The sequence below is a fragment of the Bos javanicus genome, chromosome 18 (genome assembly GCF_032452875.1).
Source record: "Bos javanicus breed banteng chromosome 18, ARS-OSU_banteng_1.0, whole genome shotgun sequence".
In the NCBI taxonomy this organism is placed as follows: Eukaryota; Metazoa; Chordata; class Mammalia; order Artiodactyla; family Bovidae; genus Bos; species Bos javanicus.
The window spans coordinates 48,301,740-48,328,574 of NC_083885.1; the positions used below are offsets into that span (position 1 = coordinate 48,301,740).

The window sequence follows — 26,835 nt, forward strand, 5'->3', positions numbered from 1 at the left end:
GCTTCGTTGCTCCTCAGCATGTGGAATCTTCCCAGACCAGGGATCAAACCCGTGTCCCCTGCATTGCAGGTGGATTATTATCCACTGCACCATGAGGGAAGTCCCTTATATCCTTTTTTATGTCTGCTGTGCCTCCTCTAGGACACACATCCCACAGAATACTAGAGTGGGTTGCCATTTCCTACTCCAGGGAATCTTCCTGACCCAGGGATCGAACCCATGTCTCCTGCGTCTCCCTCACTGGCAGGCAGATTCTTTACCACTGAGCCACTGAGGAAGTCCAAGTTATTTCCATGTTTCACTAATGGACATGTGGGTGGCTGCTAGTCTTTTGCTAGCATAAATGAAACTGTAGGGTATATGTTGGGCATGTCAGTAACAGAGGCACTTTTTCCTGGTGTGGTTATATTCCAAAGTCAGGGGGTACCATGAGGACACCCCAGTCTCTCAGCCTCTGTGAGTCTAGAAGGGCTCAGGTGCACAGCTGCTGAGTTTCTTCCCTCAGATGAAGTCACCCTCCCTGGTCTGTGGGGATGGGCTAGTGGGTGGGGGGGCACAGACTTTCATCAGCTCTTTATTTACATGGAACACTTATTCTGTGCTGTGTTGCACAGAACTGGAAACAACAATGATAGATAAAGCCCCAGGCCTGCCCTCACAGAGCCTGTGATGCAGTGGGAGACAGAGACCCATTCCCAGGCAGCCATAGCCTAGTGTGGTCAGGGGAGGGATGAGGGCTGCTCCTGTATCACAGACAAGACATGAAGGAAGGAAAATGCTCAGGTGGTGACAAAGTAGGGAATGGTATTCCAGAAGGGGTTTATAGTGTGTGCACAGTTCAGAGGAGAGCCAGCATACTGGCTCTCAAGGATACTCAAGACTAGGCTTTGGACCACAGAGAGAAACAGATGAGTGGACAGGAGGGACAACAGGCATCAGTTTATGCAGAACTCTGGAAAACAGTTTAGTTTGGATGTTTCCCTGGGGTCCTGGGGAGGTATGGAAGGTTCCCAGGGTGTTGTCCCCAGACCATTAGTATCAGCATCACCTGGAATGCAAATGCTCCAGCCCCATCTAAAGACTTCAGTTCAGTTCAGTCGCTCAGTCGTGTCCGACTCTTTGTGACCCCATGAACCTCAGCACGCCAGGCCTCCCTGTCCATCACCAACTCCCGGAGTTCATTCAAACTCACGTCCATCGAGTCGGTGATGCCATCCAGCCATCTCATCCTCTGTCGTCCCCTTTTCCCCCTGCCCCCAATCCCTCCCAGCATCAGAGTCTTTTCCAATGAGTCAACTCTTCGCATGAGGTGGCCAAAGTATTGGAGTTTCAGCTTTAGCATCATTCCTTCCAAAGAACACCCAGGACTGATCTCCTTTAGAATGGACTGGTTGGATCTCTTTGCAGTCCATGGGACTCTCAAGAGTCTTCTCCAACACCACAGTTCAAAAGCATCAATTCTTTGGCGCTCAGCTTTCTTCACAGTCCAACTCTCACATCCATACCTGACTTCAGGGAATCTAAATCCCTGGGGGTGGAGCCTAAACCTGTTTTAACAAGCCCTTCTGATTGAGTCTAATGCACTCTGAAGTTTGAAAACCACTGGAGTTTAAAGTCAGCTTTGCAGTCCATCAAAAAGTCATGGTCTGGGGAATTCCCTGGCGGTTCAGTGGCAAGGACTCCAGCTTCCACTGCAGGGGGCTCAGGTTCAGTCACTGGTGGGGTAACTATGATCCCAGCAGCAAAATAAAATAAAAAGACAGTCTGAGTCCTTAACTAGTAGGCGTCAGAGTACCAGTGAAAACTGTTAACTTATTGAATATTTATTTGTGCCAGGTAGTCTTCACGTGTTATCTTATTGACTTCTCAAGACAACGCTATGATATGACTGCCTTTGTCTTTGTTCTGCAGAGGAGGGTTTTAAACCGCATTCAGATTAATTTCCCACACGGAGCCCTAATTTTTTTTTTCACTAGAATTGTGATATCAAAGTCTGATTGGGTAGAAGGATAAGTAGGCCAGAACGACCAATAGGAACTCCCTGAAGGCCTTCCTATCACAAACTTCGTCCGCAGCTCCCTCTGCAGTCCAGGGCCCGCGCTGAGTTCTCCCTCCCTCTGTCCCTTAAGCCTTAAACGCTAGTCGGGAAGCGCGTTGCCACGGAGACAGGCGTGCCTCGCGAAAAGCAGAAGTCGGTTGTGGAAGTGTAGGCGGCCATTTTGAGACCGGGCAAGAGGGGCGGGACTGAAGCGGCAGAGTGACGGTTGACCGGTTTTAACTTAGTGACTGGTACCACCGGGCAGGGAGAAGAGGGAGTGCCTGGGGCCTCCCTGGGAGGGATGCAGGGGGTGGGGGCGGGGTTAAGAAGGGGAGGAGAGGGGCGGGGGGAGGCGAGGCGGGGAAAGGCTGAGGAAAAGGAGGAGAGTCCAGGGACTGGGCACAGGACGGGCAGGGCGGAGAGAGGGCGGGGCGAGGTGCCTGGTGAGGCCAAGAGAGGAAGCCGGGCGATGAATAGGGGCGGGGCTAGAAGAGGCGGAGCTTAGAGCTGGGCTATCCAGGGCATGGAAAGAGGTGGCGAGAAGAGGGGAGACAAGGTACCGCGGTTCAGGGGGAAGGTGAGGACCGAGAAAGTGCTGACAGACAAGGCAGCGCCGGCAGGGAACGAGGAGGTGCAGGGCGAAGAGAGGGTGCGGAGCGATCGGAAGGCCAATGGCGAGGAGAGTTCCCAAGGCAAAGAAAGGGTCGCCAACGAGAAGGGGCGGGGTCACAGGAGGGGGCGGGGCAAAGAACGGGCTTGGGAAGAACATCTCCCCCAGGATGAGGGGGGAGGGCGGATCGATAAGGGGAGGGACAAGGCGCAGAAGACTAGCGAGGGGCAAGCTACAGGCGAGAAGTCGAAGCGAGGACAGGGGAAGAGGTGGGGCGTGGGGAAGGTACAGGTTCGGGAGAGGGACGGGTCTAGAGGCAGGATCTTGTACCTGGGCAGGGCCCGAGCACGGAGAAAGGGGCGGTGCGGAGAAATGTGGGGGGGCGGGGCAAGACGTGGGGGCGGAGCCAGGCCCAGGTATGCGAGGAGAGGAACTGGGGGCAATAAGTGGGGCATAGCTAAACCGGGAAACAGAAATAGAGACCGACTGAAGAGTAGGTGTCGGAGGCAGAGCACAGGCAGAGCAAAGAAGGATAGGGCAAGGTTAAGGGGTGAGGCTGGGAGGCGGGGCGAAACCAGAGGTACGGGCATGGCCAGGAGCAACAGTAGGGGAGAGCCCTGGAGTAGCCGCAGAGGCGGGATCCGGAAGAGCAGTAGTTGCCCGCCGGAGGTCTGGAGCAGAGGTGGAGCCAGGAGCAAGAACAGGAGAGAAGCCAGGAGCAAGAGCACAGGCGGAGCCGGGAGCAAAAACAGGAGAGAAGCCAGGAGCGAGAGCAGGAGAGGAACGTGGAGCAAGAACAGGCGAGAAGCCAGGAGCGAGAGCAGGAAAGGAACCTGGAGCAAGAACAGGACCGGAGCCAGGAGCAAAAGTAGGAGTGAGGCTAGGAGCAAGAATAGGGGTGGGGCCAGACATCTGAGCAGAGGCGGGACCAGGAGCAGGGACTGGGCGGGGCGCAGGAAGAAGGCGGGATCTAAGACGGCGCCTACCAAGAACAGTCTGGCCGGCTGGTGACCTCCGCCTTCCCCAGGTTGAAGCCACGTTACCCACTTGCCCGAGATGTTCCCTGTTGGCCCTGCTCCGTGGCCGAGGCTCCGAGTCCTGTGGGCGCTGTGGGCACTGCTGGTGGTGCTGTTGGCACCGTGGAGGTTGTGGGCGATACAGGAAACCCAGGAATGCACCTGGCAGGTTGTCCTGAACAACTTAGAGTCAGTAGGCAAGAACGACGCGATTGATCATTTCGTCGATCAAGAGCTGTACACAGTGGACAAAGTGTTCGACCTGCTAGTGGACGCGCCCATCGACCGGGACGAGGTGAGGGGACTGGGGGCAGACGAATGGGAGAGGCCCTGGAGCTGCACCCTTCTGGGCTCTGGACATTTGCTCACCATCTCCTTGCAGACATACTTGGGCTTTCCTTACTACCTGAAGATCAACTACTCCTGCACAGGAGAGGTGGTGAGTGGGTGCGGGGGCAGGGGATGTTCATTCTGTTGGGGCCTCAGTTTTCCCCCTTTCTAACATTTAAATAGGCATGCCACCATTGAACCCTAGGGACCTTAAAGATTCAAGAAGATTCCTGGTATCTCACCAGGCACATAGTTTGTGCTTGTTAGCTTTTAATTTCCATTAAAAAAAAAAAAAGAAAAGAAAAAAACCAGAGAGATACTCCCTGGTGGTCCAGTGGTTAAGACTGAAAGCTTCCACTGCAGGAGGCACAGGTTGGGCCCCTGGTCAGGGAACTAGGATCCCACATGCCAGATATTGGGGTCAAAAAGAAAAAGAAACAGATATTTTCCTCATAAAGTAAAGAAAATATTTTTTTAACTGAGATAGAATTCACTTGTCCTAAAATTCACCATTTAAAAATATACAGTTCAAGAGTTCCCTGGTGGTCCAGTGGCTAGGAGTCCCGGCTTGGTGTGCAGGGAGCATAGGTTTGATTCCTGGTTGGGGAACTAAAATTCTGCAAGCTGCCCCTGGAGACCACTAATCTGTTTTCTACTTCTGTGAAATTGTTTATTCTGGACATTTCATATAAGAATGGAATCAAGCAATATGTGGCCTTTTGTACCTGACTTCTTCCACTTAACATGTTTTCAAGACCCATCCATAACATGGATCAGTATTTCCTTTTTATGGCTGAGTCACCGATGCAATGGACTTGAACTTGGGCAAGCTTTGGGAGATGGTGAGGGACAGGAAGGCCTGGCATGCTGCAGTCCATGGAGTTACAGAGTCAGACACGATTGGGCGACTGAACAACAATATTCAGTTGTATGGATGTGCTACATTTTGCTTAGCCATTCATTAAGTGATAGTGATTTGAGTTATTTCCACTTTGGGGGTGGTTATTATGAATGATGCTGTGTTTGTGTAAGCATCTGTTTTCAGTTCCCTTCAGTATATACCTAGGAAATGAATTTCTGGGTCATATGATAACTCTGTTTAACTTTTGAGGACCTGCTGGGCTGTTTTCCAAAGCAAATCCATGTCATTTTACATTCTTATAAACTGTATATGAGGGATCCAGTTTTTCTATATTGTCATTTGTTGTTGTCCATTTCTTTGATTCTTGCCATCTAATATGTGCGAAATGGTATCTCAGTGTGGTTTTGATTTGCATTTGCCTCATAACTAATGATGTTGAACATCTTTTCATAAGCCCATTAGCATACGCCCATTTATCTGTCTTCTTAGGAGAAATGTCTGTTCAGATCCTTTGCCCATTTAAAAACTGGGTTATTTGTCTTTTTATTGTCACATTATAAAATTTCTTTTTAAATACTGGAAAGTAGTTCCTTCTCAGATATATAATTTGTAAATATTTTTCACTTTCCATGTCTTTTCACTTTCTTAATGATGTCCTTTAAAGCACTAAAGCTTTACATTTATTGAGATATAATTCACATATCATAAAATGGCACCACAGTTTTAATTTTTGATAAAGCCCAATTATCAATTTTTTTTTTCATTTGTTGCGGGTCCTTTTGGTGTTGTCTAAAGCTTCACCTAACCAGAAGTCATGAAAATTTACTCCCATGTTTTCTTCTAAGAGTTTGTTTGTTTGTTTTAGGTCTTATGTTCAGGCCTTTGATTCATTTTGAGTTAGTTTTTGTATATGGTGTGAGGTAGGGGTCTAATTTTTACCTATGAATATCCAGTTATGCCAGGACTGAAAAGATTATTCTTTCCTCATTGAATTGTCTTGACATCCTTGTCAAAGATCAGTTGACCATAAGTATAAGGGTATATTTCTGGATATGATTCTATTCCATTGTTCTATATGTCCATATGCCAGCACCACACTGTTTTGGTTACTGTAGCTTTGTATTAATTTTCAAATTGGGAAGTTTGAGTCCTCCAAGTTTGTTCTTCCTTAAGGTTGTTTTGGCTGAAATAAGCAGAATGTGGTGGTTTAGAACTGAAATTCTGAAGGCTACAGACCTGGGTTTGAATCTACCGTGGACTCATATTATCTGGAGGAAGTACAGCATGATTGTGAATCCTTTGAGCTCTGAAGCCAGGCTACCTGGTTTCAAACACTAGTCTGCTCATAACAGCTGAGTGATCTCAGGCAAGTCACTTAACTTCTCTGTACCAAAGTCTCCTCATCTTTAACAAGGCTACAATAATGATCGTACCCACTTCATAAAATGATTAAATATGTGTGAAGCACTGAGCACAGTGGCTGGTTCATAGAAAGTGAACACTAGCAATAAGTTTCTAGAGTGTGACCTGGGCAGAGAGTTGACTCCATCAACCTTCTCTCCTTATCTGTGAAAGCCTGATAGTCATTCCTTTATCTGTTTATGCAACACTGAACTCTGAGTCAGACCCTCTTTTTTTTTTTTTTCCCACAACGGGGTGGGGAAGCAGTACAGTGATAAACAATGTGGCCTGAATTTTCTTCTGGATTCAGCCCACCAGGGAAGCAGACAATCAACAAGTAAATACAGAAAACAACTTAATAGTGTAATCAGTGCAAAGATGAAAATAAAATAAGGTGAAGGCGTTAGCTGGAATGGTTGGGGAAGATCTCTGAAGAGCTTGAGCAGAGGCCTGAATGATGAAAAGGGAGAGAACTGGGGAAAACATTGGAGCCTAGGGAACAGCAGGTGCAGCAGCCCTGAAATAGGACCGAAGCCGGTGTATATGAGGAACCGCCCAGAGCCCATGTGTGGCTGGAGCAGACTAAGCAAGGGGGACAGTGGGAGGGGAGAGTGAGACCTGGCTTTCTCTCTAGTGAGATGAAGCCATGAGGTTTTGAACAGAGGAGGGATGCAATGGTATTCAGGTGTTAACAGGCTGAATGGGGGGCTGAGCAGGAGCAAGGAGACAGGGAGGAGGCTGATGCTTGGTCCAGACAAGAGTTAAGGGTGGACAGCACCAGGGCAGTTGTGGCCAGTATAGCCCTGATAAGGAAGAGGTCCCCAACACACCCACACCTGCTCCCCTGTGATTGGAAGCCAGAGGTAGGGCTGGGACAGGTATAGGGGGCAGGATTGAAAGGGCCTGGGCCGAGGCATTCCTCAGGATGAAGGCCTGTGCCAAAGGAATCAGACTAATTTTAATTAAATCTCCCACCAGTGTCTCATAGCTCCCCCCACACCCCTGCCCACAGTGACTTGAGCACAGCTGTCTCTTGGGGTTGCCTCCAAGCCTTTTCTAATGCTCTTCTAGAGACTTCCCTGGTGGTCCAGTGGTTAAGACTCCATACTCCCAGTGCCAGGAGCTTGGGTTTGATCACTCATCAGGGACCTGCATACCGCATGGTCCGGCCAAAAAATGAAATATTAATGCTGTTCTATACCCTAGAACCGGCTTTCCCTGGTAGTTCAGCTGGTAAAGAATCCGCCTGCAATGCAGGAGACCCCTGTTTGATTCCTGAGTTGGGAAGATCCTCTGGAGAAGGGATAGGCTATCCACTCCAGTATGCATGGGCTTCCCTGGTGGCTCAGATGGTAAAGAATCCTCCTGCAGTGTAGGAGACCTGGGTTCCATCCCTGGGTTGGGAAGATCCCCTGGAGGAGGGCATGGCAACCCACTCCAGTATTCTTGCCTGGAGAATCCCCATGGACGGAGAACCGTGGCAGGCTACAGTTCATGGGATCACAGAGTTCGACACAACTGAATGACTAAGCACAGCACAGCACATACCCTAGAATACATGTCTTCCTCCTTCCATCTCCATGCTAAGTCAGGGGTCCCCAAACTCTGGGATCTAACGCCTGATGTTCTGAGGTGGAGCTGATGTAATAATAATAGAAATAAAGTGCACAATAAATGTAGTGCACTTGAATCATACTGAAACCTTCCTCCCACCCCCCAACCCTGGTCAGTGGAAAAATTTAGTCCCCACTAAACTGGTCCCTGGTGCTAAAAAGGTTGGGGACTGCTGCTCTAAGCCCTGCCCTCCCTTATTAGCCCAGCCAGGATCCTGGCGTTTCTGGGAGGTTGTCCCTGGCCGCCCGGTCACCCTCGTCTCTAGTTCCTTTCTGTCTAACTGCCCCTGCCTGCCTGCTTGCTAAGTCACCTCACTCATGATTGACCCTTTGTGACCCTATGGACTATAGCCCCTCCAGGCTCCTCTGTCTGTGGGATTCTCCAGGCAAGAATACTGGAGTGGGTTGCCATGCCTTTCTCCAGGGGCTAACTGCCCCATCATATCCCAGATCCCAGTCCCTAAACCAGAAGCCCCAAGAGTGAGAATGGAATCCCTGAAGTGAGGGAAGATGCTGCTAGTAGTTATGGGTGCCAGGTGCTCCCACCTTTACATTTTTGTTTATCCCACGCTTTCTTGCCCTATGCATTCCCTATGTCTAATTTCTGTCTGAGGACCTTGCTCTGGACTCACCTCCTCCGGGAAGACCTCCTGACTCCCTCCCAGCCGAAAGCACTTCCACCCTTCTCCTAGACTGGTCCCGTCCCCCTCCTGAGCCCCAAACCTAGAACATGTTCTCTGACCTTCCCACGATGGAGAGTCTGTTCTCCTGACCCAGCCTAGGAAGAAGGCAGGCTAGTAAAGGTTGGGTCAAGGCAGGGGGACCCACAGGCTCTCTTAAGGGCACCCCTGTGGGGCCATCTCGCCCTCAGTCCTCTGAGGCCCTGGTCCGCAAGGGCCACCTGACAGGGCTGAAGCCAGTGGTGCTGGTCACCTTCCAGTCCCCAGTCAACTTCCATCGCTGGAAGATAGAGCAGCTGCAGATCCAGATGGAGGCAGCCCCCTTCCGCAGCCCAGGTGAGCCTGGAGGGTCACAGCCTGCCTGGTGGGTGGGGGCGTGGCCGTGTGGGCGTGGCCAGGGAACCTCAGCAGGGTTCATGGTCTCAAGGGGCGGCTAGGAACATCAGAGGGGCCTATGACCTGATGGGGATGTGGGGATGGTTGGGGGCCTCACAGGGATCTCTGACCTGGGAGGGGGGTGGCCAAGGAGGCCTCAGCAGGTTCCGGGGCCCAGATGGGGCCACACAGAGGCCCCAGGGGTATCCATGGCTGAGAATGGAACATGCCAAGTTGTGGGGGGATCCCAGTGGTTTGTGGCCAGGGTGGGAGGAGGCTACTGGAAGGCCCCAGCAGCCTCAGTGCCCACCGCCTGCCAGCAGAGAGATGTGACGCAGAGGAGGTGTGTCTCATGAGCTGGTACACACCCATGCCCATCAAGAACGGCAGCGTTGTCATGCGCGTGGACGTTAGCAGCAATGGCCTGGGGCCCTTCATTCCCAATAAAAGGTGCCCTTTCCCGATCCCGGGCTGGGTGAGGTGTGGAGACTCTGGGAGGGGCTTCCTAATTGGCGGATTCCCATAGAAGACAAGAGGGGTCCTCAGGGAGGGAAAGGGGCAGGGAAGAGGCTGTGAGCCCTGGCAGCAGCCGGAGCCCACACCCGTGCTTGCCCCACACCCACCTCCAGGTTTCACGTGAACATCAACGGCTTCCTGGAGAGAGGGCGAGACCACGAACTCCAATTCACTGTGGGAAATGAGGTGAGGGGGCCCCGGTGATGGGAAGCGCCCCGGTGCCATGCTCTGCTAAGTACATGTTAAGTCTTGACAGTGACCTGTGAGAGAAGGTCCTCTAACATACCCATTTTAAAGAGTAGCAAACTGAGGCCCCAAAAGGATGGAGCCATTTGCCCACAGACTTGAAACTGTGTCCACCTGACTCCTGCACCCATATTCTTAATCACAGTGCATTCATTCATTCAGTAGGCACTTCCTGAGCACAGAGTGTGGCACCACAGGAACATAACAGTGAACACACAGACCCAAATCCGTGCCTTCTCTTTGAGCTGACAGTCTAGTGGGAGAGACAGACACCAGACCAGCACACATGAGATCAGGTCAATCCCACAGCAGGTTAAAGTGCAGTCAGTGTGCTGGAGAGAATTCAGACTGAGGGGAATTAGATCTCTGTAAGAGGGGGTGGTGGGGGCTTCCCAGGTGGCTTAGGGCTAAAGAATCCATCTGCCAATGCAGAAGACACAGGAGACATGGGTTTGATTCCTGGGTCAGGAAGATTCCCTGGAGTAAGAAATGGCAACCCACTGTGGTATTTTTGCCTGGGAAATCCCATGGACAGAGGAGACTTGTGGGCTACAGTCCATAGGGTCACAGAGAGTCAGACACAGCTGAGCACACACACAGGAGGGGACAGCAGTGTTTATATGGATGCTCAAGAAAGGTGTAGTTGAAGTCGACATTTGAGTACAGTCTTGGTGGAACAGGGGCAGGAATTACATGGTTACTAGAAGAGCATTTCGGGTAGAGGGAACAGTTGGTATAAAGGCTCTGAGAACCAGTGAGGAAGCCCATGTGGCCGGGAGAAAGTGAGCAAGGGGGAGAGTGGTGGAGGATGAGGTCAGAGAGGTGATGGAGGCAAATTGCACATGGCCTTGTGAGTCAGGGTAAGTTCTTTAGGTTTTATCTTAAACGAGACAGAACCGTGGGAAGAGAGGGGCTTGTTGAGCAGCCCTCTGGCCCCTGCCCCACAGCTCTTCCATCTGATACCCCGGCACTTTGTGAATGTCCCGTCGAGGCCGCTGTGGTACACTGTGGACCAGACACCCGTGCTCATCCTGGGCGGCATCCCTGAGGAGAAGGCCATCCTACTGACCGACACAAACTTCAAGGACTTCTTTCTCGTGGAGGTGAGTCACTGCAGGGCAGGTGGTGGGCTGGGTTCCAGCTCCTAAAGTGGAAAGGGGCCCAGAGCCACGGAAGGGGTCCCCAAAGGTACACCAAAGCCCAGAAGAGGCAGATAACATCAACAAAAGACAGACTCTGCAGGCTGGGTTCAAATCCTCCTTCTGCCACCTCCTGGCTGTGTGATGTTGGGCAAGTCGCTTCACCTACCCTGGCCTCAGATTCCCCATTTGTAAAATGGGAACGATATTTATATTTACCTTACAGAATGATTCTGAGAATGATACAAATGCATAGCAGTCAGACCCAGAATGAGTAATATGGGAGTTGAAGCTATTATTTATAGGTCACCATTTGTAGTTCTGAAATCCCAAATCTTTGAAATGGCATTTTCACAATTCAAGGCTAAAACACATTTCTCAAGAAACTCTGACTTGAGCTAACAAAGACTTCTTTTTTTTTTTTTAATCTTTATGCATTCTATTTAATAATATTCTGATGCTGCCCTGCAGAAATATTAAGGAATTTGATTATGGGGTGCTGCCCCAGGCCTCATTGGGTGTTTGGGTGGTATATATGTGCCATGATGTGTGCTCAGTCACTCAGTCATATCCAATACTTTTGTAGCCCACCAGGCTCCTCTGTCCATGGGATTTTCCAGGCAAGAATAGTAGAATGGTTTGCCATTTCCTAATCCAGGGGATCTTCCCGATCCAGGGGGCTCCAGCATCTCCTGCATTACAGGTGGATTCTCTACTCCTGAGCCACTGAGGAAGCCTCATATATGTGTCATCTTACCTTCTAAACACTGGAAAATTCTGAATTTCAATATACACCTGGCATCTAGGGTTTCAAATTTGGCTTTGTGAGCCTATATTACTTCCAAAACATGGAAGTAGTATCTGAAGCAGGGTCCTTTCAGTGTGAAAGACAAACATGTTTGGGTTAATTGCAGTTGTAGACAGAACTCCAAACCAGTTTGGTTTCAGCAGAGAAATGGGATTGAATAGGTGCACCCAACTGCAAAGCCTGGACACAGAGCAGCCTGCAGGCCTGGCTTGATTCAGGGCTCGAATGAGGACTCCAACTTTCAGCTTCACTTCTTCTGGATTAACTCCATCCTCAAAGTGATTCATATCATCCCAGCTCATAGGCAGAGAAAGGAAGCACCTCTTAAAAAAAATTCCTGAAATTTATTTGCTTGGTCCTGATGGCCCCAGCTTGGGTCATGTGTCCCAAAAGAATGGAGCGTGCCAGCTGGCTTAGCACGGGTCATGAGAAGACAAGAGACAGTGAAAGGATGACTCCCCCGGAGTGAAATCAGGGTAGCTTTGCCACATGCTGGGGGGACAAGATGCTGGTTAATTTTGTCTAAGATAACAATGTGCACTACAGCAACCCCTAAAGACTGCTTGAACCTCCTCCCATCAAAGTTGAAAGTGCCATCCATGATTTCTTTTTTTTTTAATATTTGTTTGGCTGCATCAGGTCTTAGTTGCAGCGCACGGGATCTTCATTGCATCACGTGGCATCTTTTGTACTGTGGCCCATGGGATTAGTTGCTCCAAGGCATGTAGGATCTTAGTTCCTCCACTAGGGATAGAACCCACGTCCCCTGCATTGAATGGCAGATTTTTAGCCACTGGACCACCAGTGAAGTCCTCCCACACATTGATTTCTGACAGCGCCACGTGGGTTAATGTTCTCTCAGTTCCCTCTGGCTCTGAATTCCTGCTTCTGTTGAACTCCTCCTGTTTATAGAACATCTCTGGTCTATAGAGCTGTCCTGTCAGTTCGCTCTCTGCTTCTCACTCAGGTCTTTGCAGACCTTGTTCAGTTTTCACGCTCCTGACGCAAACACACCCACAGGAGAGATGTAGCCAATGAATTCTGCTGAAGAGATTTGGAGGGCAAAGGAGGGGAGTTATGTCATGAGAATTAAAGGGGCAATTTGAACTTCAGGCATCCTTTTTTTTTTTTTTTAATTTATCAAGATGAAAATCATAAAATTCATAAAATTCACCATTTTAAAGTGAACAGTGTAGTACCATTGAATATATTGGTATTGTGCAATCACCAACTCTATTTCCAAGGGATTTCCGTCACTCCAAAATCGAAGTCTATTTATTGTCATTTTTTAACCAGAAGGACTTTTCCCACATTGCTGTCTTTGCTGTTTTCCCTCTTTCTTCCTGTTTCACACCTCAGCACTCCTGTCAACTGCCCCTAGGATCTCATAAGAACAACCCCTGCCCGCCCCCGTCCTCCACACACACACTATGCAGCTATCTTCAGCCCTGTGTTGGTCACGTTTAGATGCTGTAACAGGAATTCCCCAGAAGTCTAGTGATTAGGATTCCAGGCTTTCACAGCTGTGGCCCAGGTTCAATCCCTGGTCAGAGAACATTCCAGAAGCTGAATGGTGCATCCAAAAAAAAAAAAAATTAATAGATGCTGTATCAAAGAGACCCCTGAGAGAGAACAGCTTAAATGGATAGTATTGCTCATTTGCCAAACAGTCCAGATGTGAGAAACCCCAATCTCTTTTACTTTCCTGCTTCACCATCCTCTAGGCCCCAGGTGTTGATCTTACCCGTGTGATTGGAGCTGCATCATGCCCATGTCCATATTGAAGCCAGCTTGGAAGGAGAAAGAGCAGAAGTGAAGGGCAAGCTATTTTCTCTTAAGCAAGTTTCACTTGCAGTCACATTCCATTGCTGAGGAATTAGTCAGTTGGCAACATGTACTTCAAGGGAGCCTGGGAAGTCTAATTCCACCTGGCTGGCACATACTCTGCTAAAACTCCATTACCAAGGAAAATGGGAGAAATGGAGTTGAGCCCAACTAGCTACCTGCCAAAGATGGAAGAGGGAATTTGTTGGTTCATGTAACCAAAAAAATTCAGGACTTCAGGTCCAGTTTGATCCAGGATTTCAAACAGTGTCACCAAATCTGAGTCTCTCTCTCTCTCTCCAGTTCTCAAACCTGGTTCCTCTGTATTGACTTTCAGTTCAGTTCAATTCAGTTCAGTCACTCAGTCATGTCCAACTCTTTGCAACCCCATGGACTGCAGCACGCCAGGCTTCCATGTCCACCACCAACTCCCAGAGCTTGCTCAAATGATTGACTTTATGCTCAAACATCTCTGGACTTGGAACTGCAGAGGTTGCATCTTCTCAGGCCCACATCCAGTGGGAAATATCTTTCCCATTATCTTCTAACCCTCAAATCACAAGATTCCTTCCACTTGGTGTGGCTCACCATTCGCCCACCTTGACTCAGTCATTGTGGTCAGAGAACCCCAACAGGCTGCTTGTTGGGGGAAATGAGTCAGAACTCTCAAACACTGCTCAAATAAGAAATGCAAAAAAAAAGAAAAAGAAATCCAGCTGACTCACAGCTTTTCTTTTTCTCAGGCATGTGGAGGAAGAGGGGAGATGTGATGATCTTCTAGTTTAACAAAGAAATTTTCCAAGTATTTCTTCCAGAAAACAGAGGCAGCACTTTAAATATTAACAGAGCAATACATTGTGATATCCAATCAAAATGACAGATTGTGAGGGTGCACGTTAGTTTGCCCAGGCATAGCAACAAAGTCTGTAGTCTGCAGAAATCTCATGTACTGAATAGATAGGGAAGTGAGAATGTTTATGTTCCTCTTAACTTGGTAAAATTTCCCTTAGCAGCAGAGCCTAGAGTTTTATTTTGATTTATACTTTTTAAAAGTAAAAAATAAATTTTTCTTGTCTTCATTGCACAGCGTGTGGGATCTTAGTTCCCCAACCAGGAATCGAACCCATGCCCTGGACATTGAAAGCTCTGAGTCTTAACCACTGGACCACTGGGAAATCTCTGATTTATGCTTTTTGTTGGAAAAGTTAGTAGAAAATTCCACTTTCTAGTGGAAATTTTCAGTCAAACACATAAGTAGAGAGAATTGTATGATGAACCCAGCTTCAATAATTAACATTTTGCTTTTTTTTGCCCTACTTTTTTTCCCCTAGAATGTTTGAAAGAAAATTCTAGCCATCATACCATTTCACTCATAAATTCTGGAAATACTTGAGGAAATATCTCTAACACATTAGGACTTTTAAGAAATAAAATCACAATGCCATTATGATGCCCAGCAAAATTAACAATAAGCCCCTAATATTGGATGGGCCAAAAAAATCATTTGGATTTTTTGGTAAGCTGTTACAGAAAAATCCAAATGATTTTTTTGGCCAATCCAATATCATCTGACCTGGTCATAGTTAAATTTCCCCCATTATCTAAAAATGTGTTTTATAGTTGGTTTGCTTGAATCAGGATGTGCACGTTGCATTTGGTTGTAAACTCTCTTAATTCTCTTCTTACCTATAAGTCTGCTCTCCCCCAACCCACAACCATCAATCACCTTTTTTTTTTTTCGGGTAATTTAAGAAGCCAGGCCTTTCGTCCTATAGAATTTGACTGTTTGCTGCTTTTTTTTTTTTTGGCTGCTCTGGGTCTTCATTGCTGCACGTGGGCTTTCTCTAGTTGTGAATGGGGCTACTCTGGTGAATGCATACTACTCTGCAGTGCATGGGCTTCTCATTGCAGTGGCTTCTCTTATTGCAGAGCACTGGCTTGAGGCACGTGAGGGTTACTGGTTGCAGCTCAAGGGCTTAGTTGCTCCATAACATGTGGGATCTTCCTGGACCAGGATTGAACCCATGTCTCCTGCATTGGCAGGTGGATTCTTTACCACTGAGCCACCAGGGAAGCCCTGGCTGTTTTCCTCTTCATAGAATCAGTTAACTTATTCCTCTGACCTTATGTATTGAATATTAGTCTCAGGGTGCCATAATAAAATATGACAGACTGGGTGGCTTAAACACAGAAATTTATGTTCTTGTAGTTCTGGAGTCTGGAAGTCCAAGATCAAAGTGTCAGCAGGGTTGGTTTCTAGTGAGGCCTCTTTCCATGGCTTGCAGATGGCTACCTTCTCACTGACCTCATGTGGCCTTTTCTCTGTGCATATGTGGAGAGAGAGATAGCTCTGGTGTCTCTTCCTCTTCTGATAAGGACACCAGTCCAATAGGATTAGGGCCCCATCATTATAACCTCCCTGTTCCTTAATTATCTCCTTTAAGGCCCCAACACAGTCATGTTGGGGGATAGAGCTTCAACATGTAAATTCTATCCGCAACACCTTATATTGCCTATAAACTGGTAGTGAGTTCTAGAAGCTTGGTTAAAGTTATACTCAGTCTTTTAGGCAAGAGCCCTTCATTGCTGGTGCTTTCCCACTGTTAATGATATTGCCAGTGTTAGTGATCAGTCAGTGAGTTCAGATAGCCAGTTGTTCAAATAGAATAGGATAGGGACTTGCCTGGTGGTCTAGTGACTAAGAATCCAACTGCCAGTGCAGGGGACATGGGTTTGATCCCTGGTCTTGGAAGATCCCACATGTTGCGGGGCAACTAAACCCATGAGCCAAAACTACTGAAGCCCGTGCTCTAGAGCCCATACTCTGCAACAGGAGAAGCCACTGCAATGAGAAGCCCTCGTACCACAACTAGAGAAAGCCCACATGCAGCAGCAAAGACCCAGTGTAGTCAAAAATAAATGAATATAAAAAACACAGAATAGTATTATTAAAATGTGCCTTAGGCCAAGCATGGAATCTTTTGGATCCACTTGAGGACAATCCTGACTGTAGCCTGGGGAACTAGCTGTGCTGAGCCCTGTTGAGTACATGGAGCACTGCCCAACTCCAGGGAGCATAGAAAGCCCCCACTGGCTCTGGCCTGGGTCACCTGCTTCCAGGGGAAGTTTGTTGGGGGAAGTTTGGCCACCAAGATGCTGCTGGAGGGTGAGCAGAAAGGGAGCCCTGGGGGCAGCCACATGTGTCCATCCCAAGCAGTGGTCAGAGCAGGTGCCTCCCCATAAGGCGGGACACGGGAGTGGAGATCAAGGCCACCTGCTCACCACTGGCTCCACTCCCCCGCAGTTGAGCATTGACAGTTGCTGGGTAGGCTCCTTCTACTGCCCCCAAGCCAGCTTCACCGCCACCATCTACGATGCCATTGCCACTGAGAGCACCCTCTTCATCCGGCAGAACCAGCTCATCTACTATTTCACAGGCACCTACACCACACTCTACGAGAACAATCATGGCAGCGGTGAGGGGTCACTGGCCGGGTCACATACCCGGGCGTCCTGGGCATCTTAGGCCGTGGGACCTGCCTGTTGGAGCCCCAGGGAGGGCACTTCAGGGACTCCATCACTGGAGGCACCTGGGAATGGAATTACCATGGGTGGGAGAGGGGGATGTAGGAGGGACTTCCCAAGCTCCTGAAGCATCACTTCCCACCCTGCAGGCGCCTCCTCCTGCCCTCTGTATGTTGGGGCAAGGCTTTCATCCAGACCTTCCCAGGAGTCTTGAACCGACTAAGGGCAGAGAGAGGCCTGAGAGTGAAGGGAGGGAGCAAAGAGAGAAAGACACACGTGCATGCTCACTCATATGCAAAGGCGCAGAGAGTGTCAGAAAGACATACGAGAGAGAGATGCACACCAAGTGAGAAGTGTGGGGCGCTGGGGAGGGGCAGAAAGTCAGACAGAGAGAGAATCAGAGATGGGCTGTTGGAAAGGCAGAGCCATGAAGGAGACTGATCAGGGAGGGAAAGAGAGACTTAATTTTTAAAAATTTACTTATTTGGCTGCATCAGGTCCTAGTTGCAGCGTGTGGGATCTTTAGTTGAACATGTGAACTCTTAGCTGTGGCATGTGGAGTTTAGTTCCAGGGCTTGAACCCAGCCCCTCTGCTTTGGGAATGCAGAGCCTTAGCCACTGGACCACCAGGGAAATCCTGAGAGAGACTTTGGATTCGGCCTCGTCTTTTAAATGATATCAAAGCCCTAGTTCTTCTGACCCCTGCCTCCTGCCCCTGCCCCATGTAAATGGGCGATGTGAACTTACAGGACCACAGAAACTTACACTGTAACCCCTATTTCATTAGTTAGTGGGTGTTCCCAAAGGCTTTATTTTTCTCACTTTCTTTCTTTAGGAACTTTGACAATGGGAAGAACCAGGTTAGAATAGGTATAAGTCAAAGAAAGGGGTGTTTACTGGCTTAGCTAGAAAACTCAGGAGCATGTTGGTTTCAGGCATAGCTGGATCTGGGGGCTCAAGGTCCCAGGCTCAAATGTCTATGCTGGCCCCCACAGAGAGATGGGTTCGAGTCCTGGCTAACGAGTGCATCAAGAGGTTGTGCCCCGTGCATTTCCACAGCAATGGCTCCGAGTATGTGATGGCCCTCACCGCTGGCAAGAACGAAGGTTACGTCCACTTTGGGACCATCACAGGTAAGGTCTGGGGTCTCCAGCAGCCCAAGAGACCCCTCTGGATCCTCTCACTCCTAAGAGTTCTGACCCCGGGCCCTCACCTCTCACCCCTTCCTTCAGGAGGGGTCCCAGGCTGTGAGTCAAGATGGGTTTATGCCTTTGTAGTGGCAGGGCTTGGCGGGGTGGGGGGGATGGGTAATGTATCTTTCACAATGTGTTTGGTTTCAAAGAGCAGAAGCCCAATTCAAAAATCATTTAAGTGTAGAAAATGTATAAACTTATATAGATGAAAAGACCCAGATGCAGCATCAGGCATAGCTGGATCCAGGGCTTGCAGAGTGAATCGTCAGGACTATCCCTTGGCAAGGGAGAATAGCCTAGGGATTATAGCATGGGTTCAGGAGAGAGACTGCTCTAACACACCCAACTCAAGTCACCTGTGGCTTTGGACAGGTAACTCAACCTCTCTTTTCGGGTGCTTACCCTCATTTGCAAAATGGTGCTGAGAATACTAATACCCACATCATCGTGTTGCTATCAAGGTTAAGTAAGTGGACATATATGAAGATCTTAGAGCACTAGGGACATGGTGAGTCCTACTCAAGGGTTTGTCATTATTAGCCCTGTAATTTGGCCTCATTTTCACAGGGGTTAGAGATGGCATCCAGGAACTCGGGGCTCACATCTCCCACTGGTTTGAGTCACCCCTAGCGAGTCTTTCCCCACTGGCCTTAGCACAGATCCCAGGGTTCACTCTGGCCCATTTCTTGGTCATGTGCTCAGACCTGAGCCAATTACTGTGACCAGCAGGCAGACATATTCTGATAGGTCAGTTGTGAATGGACAGAAAGGCCAGTTGGGGGAGAGCTGCCCAGGGCTAAGAAGGAGGCACAGGTATTCAACCCTGGATAACTGAAGAGCTGATGTGGTGGGGTGCCAGATGGGCTGGGAAGGGCCTGAGCATTGATCTGCTCTGTTCCTCAGATGGCCTTGTGTCCTTCAAGTTGCTGCCCAGGGATCGGTCTGTGTGCAATGCAATTCTAGGTACCCCGCTCCTACATGGGTCTGCGGGGGTGGGGAATAGGGCGGGTTTGGGAAGGTTGGGGGGCAATCGGGGATGTGGGAGAGGCCACGGGAAAAGACAGGCAGTTTCTTGGGGACGGGTGGAGAGTCACCAGGATAGACATGGCAGTCACAGAGACCATGGAGGGGGACGGGGCTGAAGGGGCTTCTCTGGACCTCTATCTTCCCTCCCCAGTTGACAACTGCTCCATCACCTGGGCTGTATTCATTGCCGGTGACTACAATCTACTGATGCTGGTGGAGATTGTAGGCCCTACCTCCTCGAAGTATTTCCAGGTGGTCAGCTATGACCTGGGTAATTGGGGCATCATTGGGGGCTGCTAAGCAGGAAGGGGCAGGAGCTGGGGTTATGAACTGCTGCTCCATCCTGTGGCATCTGTGCTCAACAGATAGCAGAAAGGAAATGTGGCTCCTGCCACTGCTAGGTCAGGGGGCAGTGGTGGAGAACAGGCTGAGTGGCCTGGGGAAACTGAGAGGAAGTCAATGAGACTGGAGCAGAGGGGGAAGGGGAGGGAGGGAGATTGAAAGCATGAGCAGATGTGAGACCTGGGAGGGCCTTGTGGCTCCCAATAAGATTTGATGTGAGCTGACGGAGTGAGAATAGGGCTTCCGAGGTGGTACTGGTGATAAAGAACCCGCCTGCCAATGCAGGAGACAATAAGAGACATGGGTTTGGAAAGATCCCCTGGAGGAGGGCATGGCAACCCACTCCAGTACTCTTGCCTGGAGAATCCCACGGACAGAGAAGCCTCTAGGGCTACAGTCCTTAGGTTTGGATACTACTGAAGCAACTTAGCAGGTGTGCATGTACAGTTGTTTAGGCTGTGTCTGGAGCTCCCCAGCCAAGGAATCAAGTCCTCTGCCCTCACAGGACTGTATCCTCTTAGAGGAAGTGCCTTTTTATAATTCACATGAAGAAATTCTAAGGTCTAAAGAGCCTAGTGGGCTATAGCCCATGGGGTCACAAAGAATTGGACACAACTTAGCAACTAAACAACAGCAACAACAGTGGGCCCAAATGGGAAGCTGTTGGGATGGGGTTGGAGGCGTTGGGGAGCTGGGGACTTGCTCAGTTGCAGGTCTTGAAAGCTCAGGGTCTCAGGAGATTTTGCTCTCTTCCCCACCTGCAGTCAGTGATTACCTGGTTGTGCTCTACACCATCCCAGAATTCATCCCTGACGGTAGGAGGGGAAGGCAGAGGGGGCTGGAAAAGTGGGTGGGTGCCAGGAGAGGCCCAAGCGACCCCACCTCACTGCTGTGTCCACTTTGCTGTGTACCTGCCAGCTCGAGGCCTGGAGTTCCTGATGATTCTAGGGACAGAGTCCTATACCAACTTTCCTATGGTCCCCAAGGGCATGTCCTACAACCCATATAACAACCTGCTGCTCATCTGGGGCAACTTCCTCCTCCAGAGGTATGGAGCCGGCCTCCCCAGCCCCACATAGGGTGGGGCTCCTTTCTGAAGTCACCAAGTTTTCAGGGTGTGAATGCCCAAGGCCAGAAGAGATCAGAACCATCATGGGAGAAAACATGGACTGGGGTGGGCACAGATAGAATAGGGGAAGCTGATATTTTAAAGCTGGGAGTCCTTTAAAAAACAAACAACGTTTTATCCTTATTTATTTTTGGCTCCACTGGGTCTTGGTTGCTGTGCACAGACTTTTCTCTAGTCACAGCGAGCAGGGGCTATTCTTCGTCATGACGCACGGGCTTCTCATTGCAGTGGCTTCTCCTGTTGCAGAGCTCAGGCTCTAGGCATGAGGGTTTCAATAGCTGAGGCACTTGGCCTTAATTAGTTGTGGTGCACGGGCTTAGTTGCTCTGCGGCATGGGAGACTGAACTCACATCCTCTGTATTGGCAGGCAGATTCTTAACCACTGGATCACCAGGGAAGTCCCAGTGGTGGGAATCCTTTCTTAAATGAAACCTGCTATGAGGACCCAACCTGTGTGAGCAATAGAGGGACATGGCCCAGGCAGAGGGTAGGATGCTTTTCACCCTTCAGGAAGCTGGAGGACCCAGAGCCAACTCTGTGGGAGGCTGGCAGTTTTTGGTTGAACGCTCCTGTTTATGGATGGGCAGGTCAGCCAGAGGGTTTGGAGGTGGGGGGCAGAAACCAGAGTCCCAGGCTTCCTTTGTGCGTTCTCATCAGGCTGGCGGAGAAGCGAGTAGATGGTTCCCGCAGCGGCATGTCACGACTAGTCAGGGAAGCAGATATTCTCCAGGCCTCACCTGGGTGTCCTGACCTCCCACCTCTGCCGTTTCAGTTTTAACAGTGAAAACTTCATTTACCTGGCGGACTTCCCCAAGGAGCTGTCCATCAAGTACCTGGTGAACTCATTCCGAGGGGACATGGCCATTGTCACCGAGAATGAGGAGGTGGACTGCCCTGCCCCTCTCCCCACTTCCTTTCTGCCCAGCCACAAAGCCCAGGGGTCTCTCTTCTCCCCCACCCCCATCAGGGTAAAAGGGCCCAGGAGAGGGAACATTCTCAGGGACCCTGGGGAATGGAAGGGCAGCAGAAGCTCCATTTATAGCTGAGAATCCTTGAACTCAAAAAGGAGGTGTCTTTTCCAAAGTTACTCAGTAGGGTAAAGGCCCTGTGCTCAGAGTCACAAGCGGATGTCCAGAGGGAGCCCTCTTTCATTCTGCCATGCAGCTCAGCACACTTGATCCAGTGCTAGAGACATAGTGGCCAATGAGTCAGCTGTGGGCCCTGCCCTCACAGGGTCCCAGTCCAGTTGGGAGGATGGATTCATTCCCAGACAGTGACAGTTCAGAGCAGCCAAGGCTGCAGTGAGGAAAACAGCACCCATGGAAGTTCAGACGCTGTCTGGGGGTATACGCGTCACGGAGGGCTTCATAGAGAAGGCCACATGGACGGGGGATGTACTGGAGGCCGGAGAGGATCCTCCAAGTTGAAGCTAAGGAGGAGATTTGGTCTACAGCCAAATGTGTTAGAGGATAAGAGGGTGGGCAGCAGTGCAGAGGAGGGAAACTGGGGCCAAGGGGATACTAAGACCCTGAAGGGGTCAAAGAGCGAGAAGGGAGACTTCCCTGGCCATCCAGTGGTTAGGACTTCACCTTCCATTGCAGCAGGTGTGGGTTCGATCCCTGGTCGGGCAGCTGAGATCGCACATGTCTCAGGGCCAAAAAACCAAAACAGAAAACAGAAGCAGTATTGTAACAAATTCAATAACAATTTTAAAAATGGTCCACATTAAAAAAGAATCTTAAGAAGGGTGAGAAGGGAAAAAGAGGGCTTAGCCCTCAGATCCCCAGCCTTCTGGCATTGTGTATATAAGGAATGGTTACATTGCAAGTAATAAAAACCCAAGCAGACTGAAACACTGAAGAAATGTATCATGGGGAGTGAGGGCTGGAAGCAGAGGTGGCTGGGTCTGAGAAGCAGAAAGATGGCTCACCTGGTCCCAGCCGGAGGTGAGCACCCAAGACTCACCCCTCAGGGAGTGGGGTCCTCACCCCTCGGGGGGGGTGGTCACAGCACCCCCGGGCCTCACGCACACACCCGGCTGTCACACCCCCAGATCTGGTACCTGCTGGAGGGCAGCTACCAGGTGTACCAGCTGTTCCCGTCCAAGGCCTGGGAGGTGTACATCAGCCTCCAGGTTCTTCAGCAGTCCTCTCGCTACGCCCCCAATGAGACCATGGTCACCCTCTTCTACGAAGACAACAAACTGTACCAGGTGCCAGGGCGGGGGGATGGTGTGGGCGAGACATGGGGGAGCTGCAGGGTGGTTGACACCGGCTCATGTGGCCCGTGCCTTCCCACTGCAGCTGGTGTACCTGATAGACAACCAGCAGGGCAGGCTCATCAAGAGGCTCATGCCCGTGGAGCAGCTACTGATGTACCAGCAGATCAGTAAAGAATATGTCTTGGAGCGGCAAGGGTGAGAAGATACTGAACCACAGAGATAGTCAGAGAGCCTTAGGCACTGCTGTCTGAAGCTCCCATTATGGGGTGGGGGGGATGGGGAGGGGAGACCAAGCCATCCCCAGTGACAGCCTTTGGGCTCAAAGGAGGAGGGGTCTAACCCAGCCTGAGGGCAAGGTGCATCACGGAGGGCTTCAACGAGAAGACGTGCATGAAGGGTGAGGAGAACTGACGAGGTGGTAGATGGAGAAGGGTGTTCCAGACAGGGGGAACCACTTGTGCCAAGCGGAAAGGAGATTGGGTGATCAAGAACTGAGAGGGAGCGTAGTATGGATAGAATGCATTGCCATTGAAGTGCCCTGGAGACCAGGCGGAAAAGGTGACCCTGGTGGTCGTAGGGAGGAACTTGAACTTCATGATCAGATTTTTACATCCTTCTGCTCACCTGCAGAGCATCCTCGCCCAGGGAGGCAGCTGGGAGTGGTGGAGGAGTGAGGTGGAAGAACCCTTAGAAGGTTGAGTACTGTGGAGGGGCCGGGGAGAGTCTAGGATGCGGTCCAGAACTCTGTTCTGAGGGGCTGAGGGACAAGCAGATGAATATGTCCAGGGGCTGAACCTGAGGAGGAAGGTCAGGGATTGCGTAGGTCAGGATCAGCCTTGCGTAGTCAGCCGCGCAGGGGTGGGAAGCAGGCCCGCGGAGGTACCTGGTGAGCGGATCCCGGAAAAGTCAGCTTCCGTCCTCCACTACCACCACTCAGGAGCCACCTGACGCTGTCCTTCTCCAACTTCTGCCCCTTCACGGTGATGCGTCTGCAGGAGCTGCCCAATCCGCAGATCTACACGCGCCAGGAGCGCTACCGCGCGCAGCCGCCGCGTGTCTTGGAGCCCTGGGGCTTCCACAGCGAGAACTCACTGGCTGTCTATCAGGGCCTCGTCTACTACCTGCTCTCGCTGCACTCGAAGTACGACAAGGTGGGCGCTGTCCGGGTGGGCGCCATCCTGCCTGAGGCGGTATCGCAGGGGCTTCTAAGCCGGAGAACCGCGGCGGAGGGCGGAGCAGAGCAGAGCCGCCTCGGTGCTTCCGAGGCTGAAGGGGGGCCGAGGAGGGGATCGACCTCGGCTCAGAAGAGATGGCTTTGGGCTGGGGGCGGGGGTGGGCGGTCGGGCCGAAAGCCGGGCTTGGGTGTATATCTTTCAGTTTGGGTCAGGGGCTGGGACTGAGGCTAGGGACACTGCCTGCCTGGGCACGCCCCTTGACATACCCACCCCCTCCCCTCGGTGCCTGCAATTCCTGCAGCCATACGCGGACCCAGTGCACGACCCCACCTGGCGCTGGTGGAAGAACAAGAAGCAGGACCAGGTGCGTGGAGAGGATGGCGAGTCGGGGGAAGGGGCCGAGCACGGATCTCCCCCTCACCATCCCCCTGTCCGGGCACTGACTTTGCCCCGGACCCTGTCGCCTAGGATTACTACTTCTACCTGGCCAACAACTGGCGGAGCGCGGGCAGTGTGCACGTTGACATGACCAGCTACGAAAAGATCTACGACCTTAAGGCCGAGAACGAGCTGCCCGAGCGCATCTTCCTGGACAAGGGTACCAGCTACAGCTTCTCAGTCTTCCTGACCACCCGGAAGCCGGAAGTCCAGCACGGTCTGTGGGCGGGGCCTGAGTGGTGCCGAGGGGCGGGCTTCGGCTGGATCACGCCCCCAGCCTTAACCCCGCCCTCTGCTCCAAGCAGGCCCCTCCTTCCAGGTGCTGAGCCCGGTGGATCTGGCTGTGGTGCTGGCGGACCCCGACTGCATTGAGGCAATGGTGAAGGAGAAGGTCCTTGTTAATCGCAACTCTGTGCTTTTCTGGGTGAGACCAGGTGGAGAAGAGGCGCTAAGGTGATGGCGGAGCTACTGGGGCAGTGGACCTGTTAGAAGCCCGCAGTTATTTGAACGGTGCCTGGGTCCTCCTGCTGGCCTGCTGACCCCTTCATTTCTGCCCCCACGCCCAGGTTACGCTCAGTGATAAAAGGTCTTGCTTTGACCAGGGAATTAGTGGACATCACCTCATGAAGACCTCCATGCTCGTCAAGGTGTGTGGTCCAAGCCTGGAGGGCAGGGAAGCAGATGAGGGGAAGGACTAAGTCATGGGGTCCCGTCTCATCTGCTCCTACTCCGCAGGTGTTGGGCTCATCTGGGCACTGCTTCCAGAACACGAACCGGGGCCCCCGTATGCAAGTATTGGACTTGGGGTCCTGGGTCCTGTGCTGGGAGGGAAGGGTGTGGGTCAGTCTCAGCAGGGTGGGATCTGAGGGGTCTAGCTGAGAATCCCATGAATGCCTTTCTAATTTTTTCTTTCTCATACATTTTTATCATTTACCCCACCCAGACGCCCCCTCCCTCCTTTAATCCCATGTTTTCAGGAAGGGCTGCATTGCATAGATTGTACACAAATTTGTGTGTTCCTTCTGATACTGTTCTTCTAGGGGAAGTTAAGTATCTGTGACACAGGGCTTGTTTTTCCCACTGGTCCAAAGGTTGCATGTGAACAAGCTTGGCTCTCCCTTCATGCCTTGCTCTTCGTTTGCCCTCTCACACGTGCTTTGTTAAAGCCTTTGGGTCCTTGGTTCTTCACCTGCTATGGAGGCAGGCAGTGAGGCTCTGAGAGATGCAGACATCTGCTCCAAGTAACCCTCGGAGCTAACAAGTGGTAGAGGAGGGCTTGTTCTCACCCACTTCCCTGCCCACTCTCCAGGAGACAGACTCTGGTATTTCTCTTTGCTGGGTTAGTATGCGTGCATGCTAAATCACTTCAGTCATGTCCGATACTTTGCAACCCCATGGACTGTAGCCTGCCAGGCTCCTCTGTTCTTGAGATTCTCCAGGCAAGAATACTGGAGTGGGTTGCCATGCCCTCCTCCAGGGGATCTTCCCAGCCAGCCCAGGGATAGAACCCTTGTCTCTTATGTCACCTGCATTGGTAGGTGGGTTCTTTACCACTAGGGCCACTTGGGAAGCCCGAGTTGCTATGACCCAGGGCAATTTAAAAAAGGGACTTGTAACAGCGCCCAACTCCTTGGATTACATGGGATATTCAGGGTCAAATGCAAGGAAGAGTGACCACAGCCCAATAACTGTTTCCTGCTAAACTTAGTAGTGCACACTATTTTCCTCTTCATCATAACCCCAGAGTGTCAGTTCGTATCTCTATTTGGGCCCAGCAGATCCCTTCCAGGAATCTGATCCGCAGCACACTGCAAAAGACTTGGAGACATTCTAAATGTTCATTACTAGGGGAGTGGTTAAATAAAAGGTGGTACATCCATTCAGTGGAAAACTATGCAGCTATTTAAAAAGAACAGGGTGTGTGTGTGGGGGGGTGGTGCGGGCGGGTGAACTCCCTGGTGGTCCAGTGGTTAGGAGTCAGTGCTTTCACTCTTGTGGCCTAGGTTCAATCCCTGGTTGGGGAACTAAGATCACACAAGCCTTGTGGTGTGGCAAAAAAAAAAAAAAAAAAAAGAGCAAGGGGGCAGAGATTTCCACATACTGCAACAGTGTATACTTGATAACATATATTCATGTTTGCTTTTATTTTCATGAAGAAATTATGGGGAAAAGAGCAAGAAAGTATTCATAATGGTTCCCTACTGGTTGAATGAGCCCTTCCCTGGTGGCTCAGATGGTAAAGAGTCTGCCTGCATTGCGGGAGACCTGGGTTTGATACCTGGGTCAGGAAGATCGCCTGAAGAAGGAAATGGCAACCCACTCCAGTAT

The 26,835-nt window shown here is 50.6% G+C and overlaps 1 protein-coding gene and 1 long non-coding RNA gene across 32 annotated transcripts in view; one reads left to right on the top strand and one right to left on the bottom strand.

Annotated features, from left to right (window-relative positions):
• Positions 1-2,064: 2,064 nt before the first annotated feature.
• Positions 2,065-26,835, top strand: part of CATSPERG (cation channel sperm associated auxiliary subunit gamma) — a 30,357-nt gene continuing 5,586 nt past the window's right edge. For 4 of the 31 annotated variants that reach the window (XM_061388099.1, XM_061388110.1, XM_061388118.1 and 1 more), the window contains exons 1-20: positions 2,395-2,730; positions 3,676-4,103; positions 8,742-8,886; positions 9,246-9,375; positions 9,555-9,627; positions 10,635-10,790; positions 16,763-16,934; positions 17,979-18,116; positions 19,080-19,139; positions 19,354-19,454; positions 20,309-20,592; positions 21,446-21,557; positions 22,727-22,885; positions 22,977-23,089; positions 23,832-24,045; positions 24,371-24,433; positions 24,538-24,724; positions 24,813-24,931; positions 25,074-25,154; positions 25,243-25,291. In XM_061388099.1, coding sequence (XP_061244083.1) covers positions 3,705-4,103; positions 8,742-8,886; positions 9,246-9,375; positions 9,555-9,627; positions 10,635-10,790; positions 16,763-16,934; positions 17,979-18,116; positions 19,080-19,139; positions 19,354-19,454; positions 20,309-20,592; positions 21,446-21,557; positions 22,727-22,885; positions 22,977-23,089; positions 23,832-24,045; positions 24,371-24,433; positions 24,538-24,724; positions 24,813-24,931; positions 25,074-25,154; positions 25,243-25,291 — 2,755 coding nt within the window. In that variant the 5' untranslated portion in view covers positions 2,395-2,730; positions 3,676-3,704. Of the gene's footprint in view, positions 2,290-2,390; positions 4,104-8,741; positions 8,887-9,245; positions 9,376-9,554; positions 9,628-10,634; positions 10,791-16,762; positions 16,935-17,978; positions 18,117-19,079; positions 19,140-19,353; positions 19,474-20,308; positions 20,593-21,445; positions 21,558-22,726; positions 22,886-22,976; positions 23,090-23,831; positions 24,046-24,370; positions 24,434-24,537; positions 24,725-24,812; positions 24,932-25,073; positions 25,155-25,242; positions 25,300-26,835 lie in introns of those variants that run through there. The other 27 variants (XR_009730880.1, XR_009730881.1, XM_061388125.1 and 24 more) reach the window with 24 other exon arrangements.
• LOC133230541 (uncharacterized) lies at positions 20,782-23,864 on the bottom strand. Its single transcript, XR_009730886.1, has 2 exons — positions 23,778-23,864; positions 20,782-23,689 (listed from the first exon to the last, which is right to left on the bottom strand). It is a non-coding gene; the product is annotated as an uncharacterized LOC133230541 (long non-coding RNA).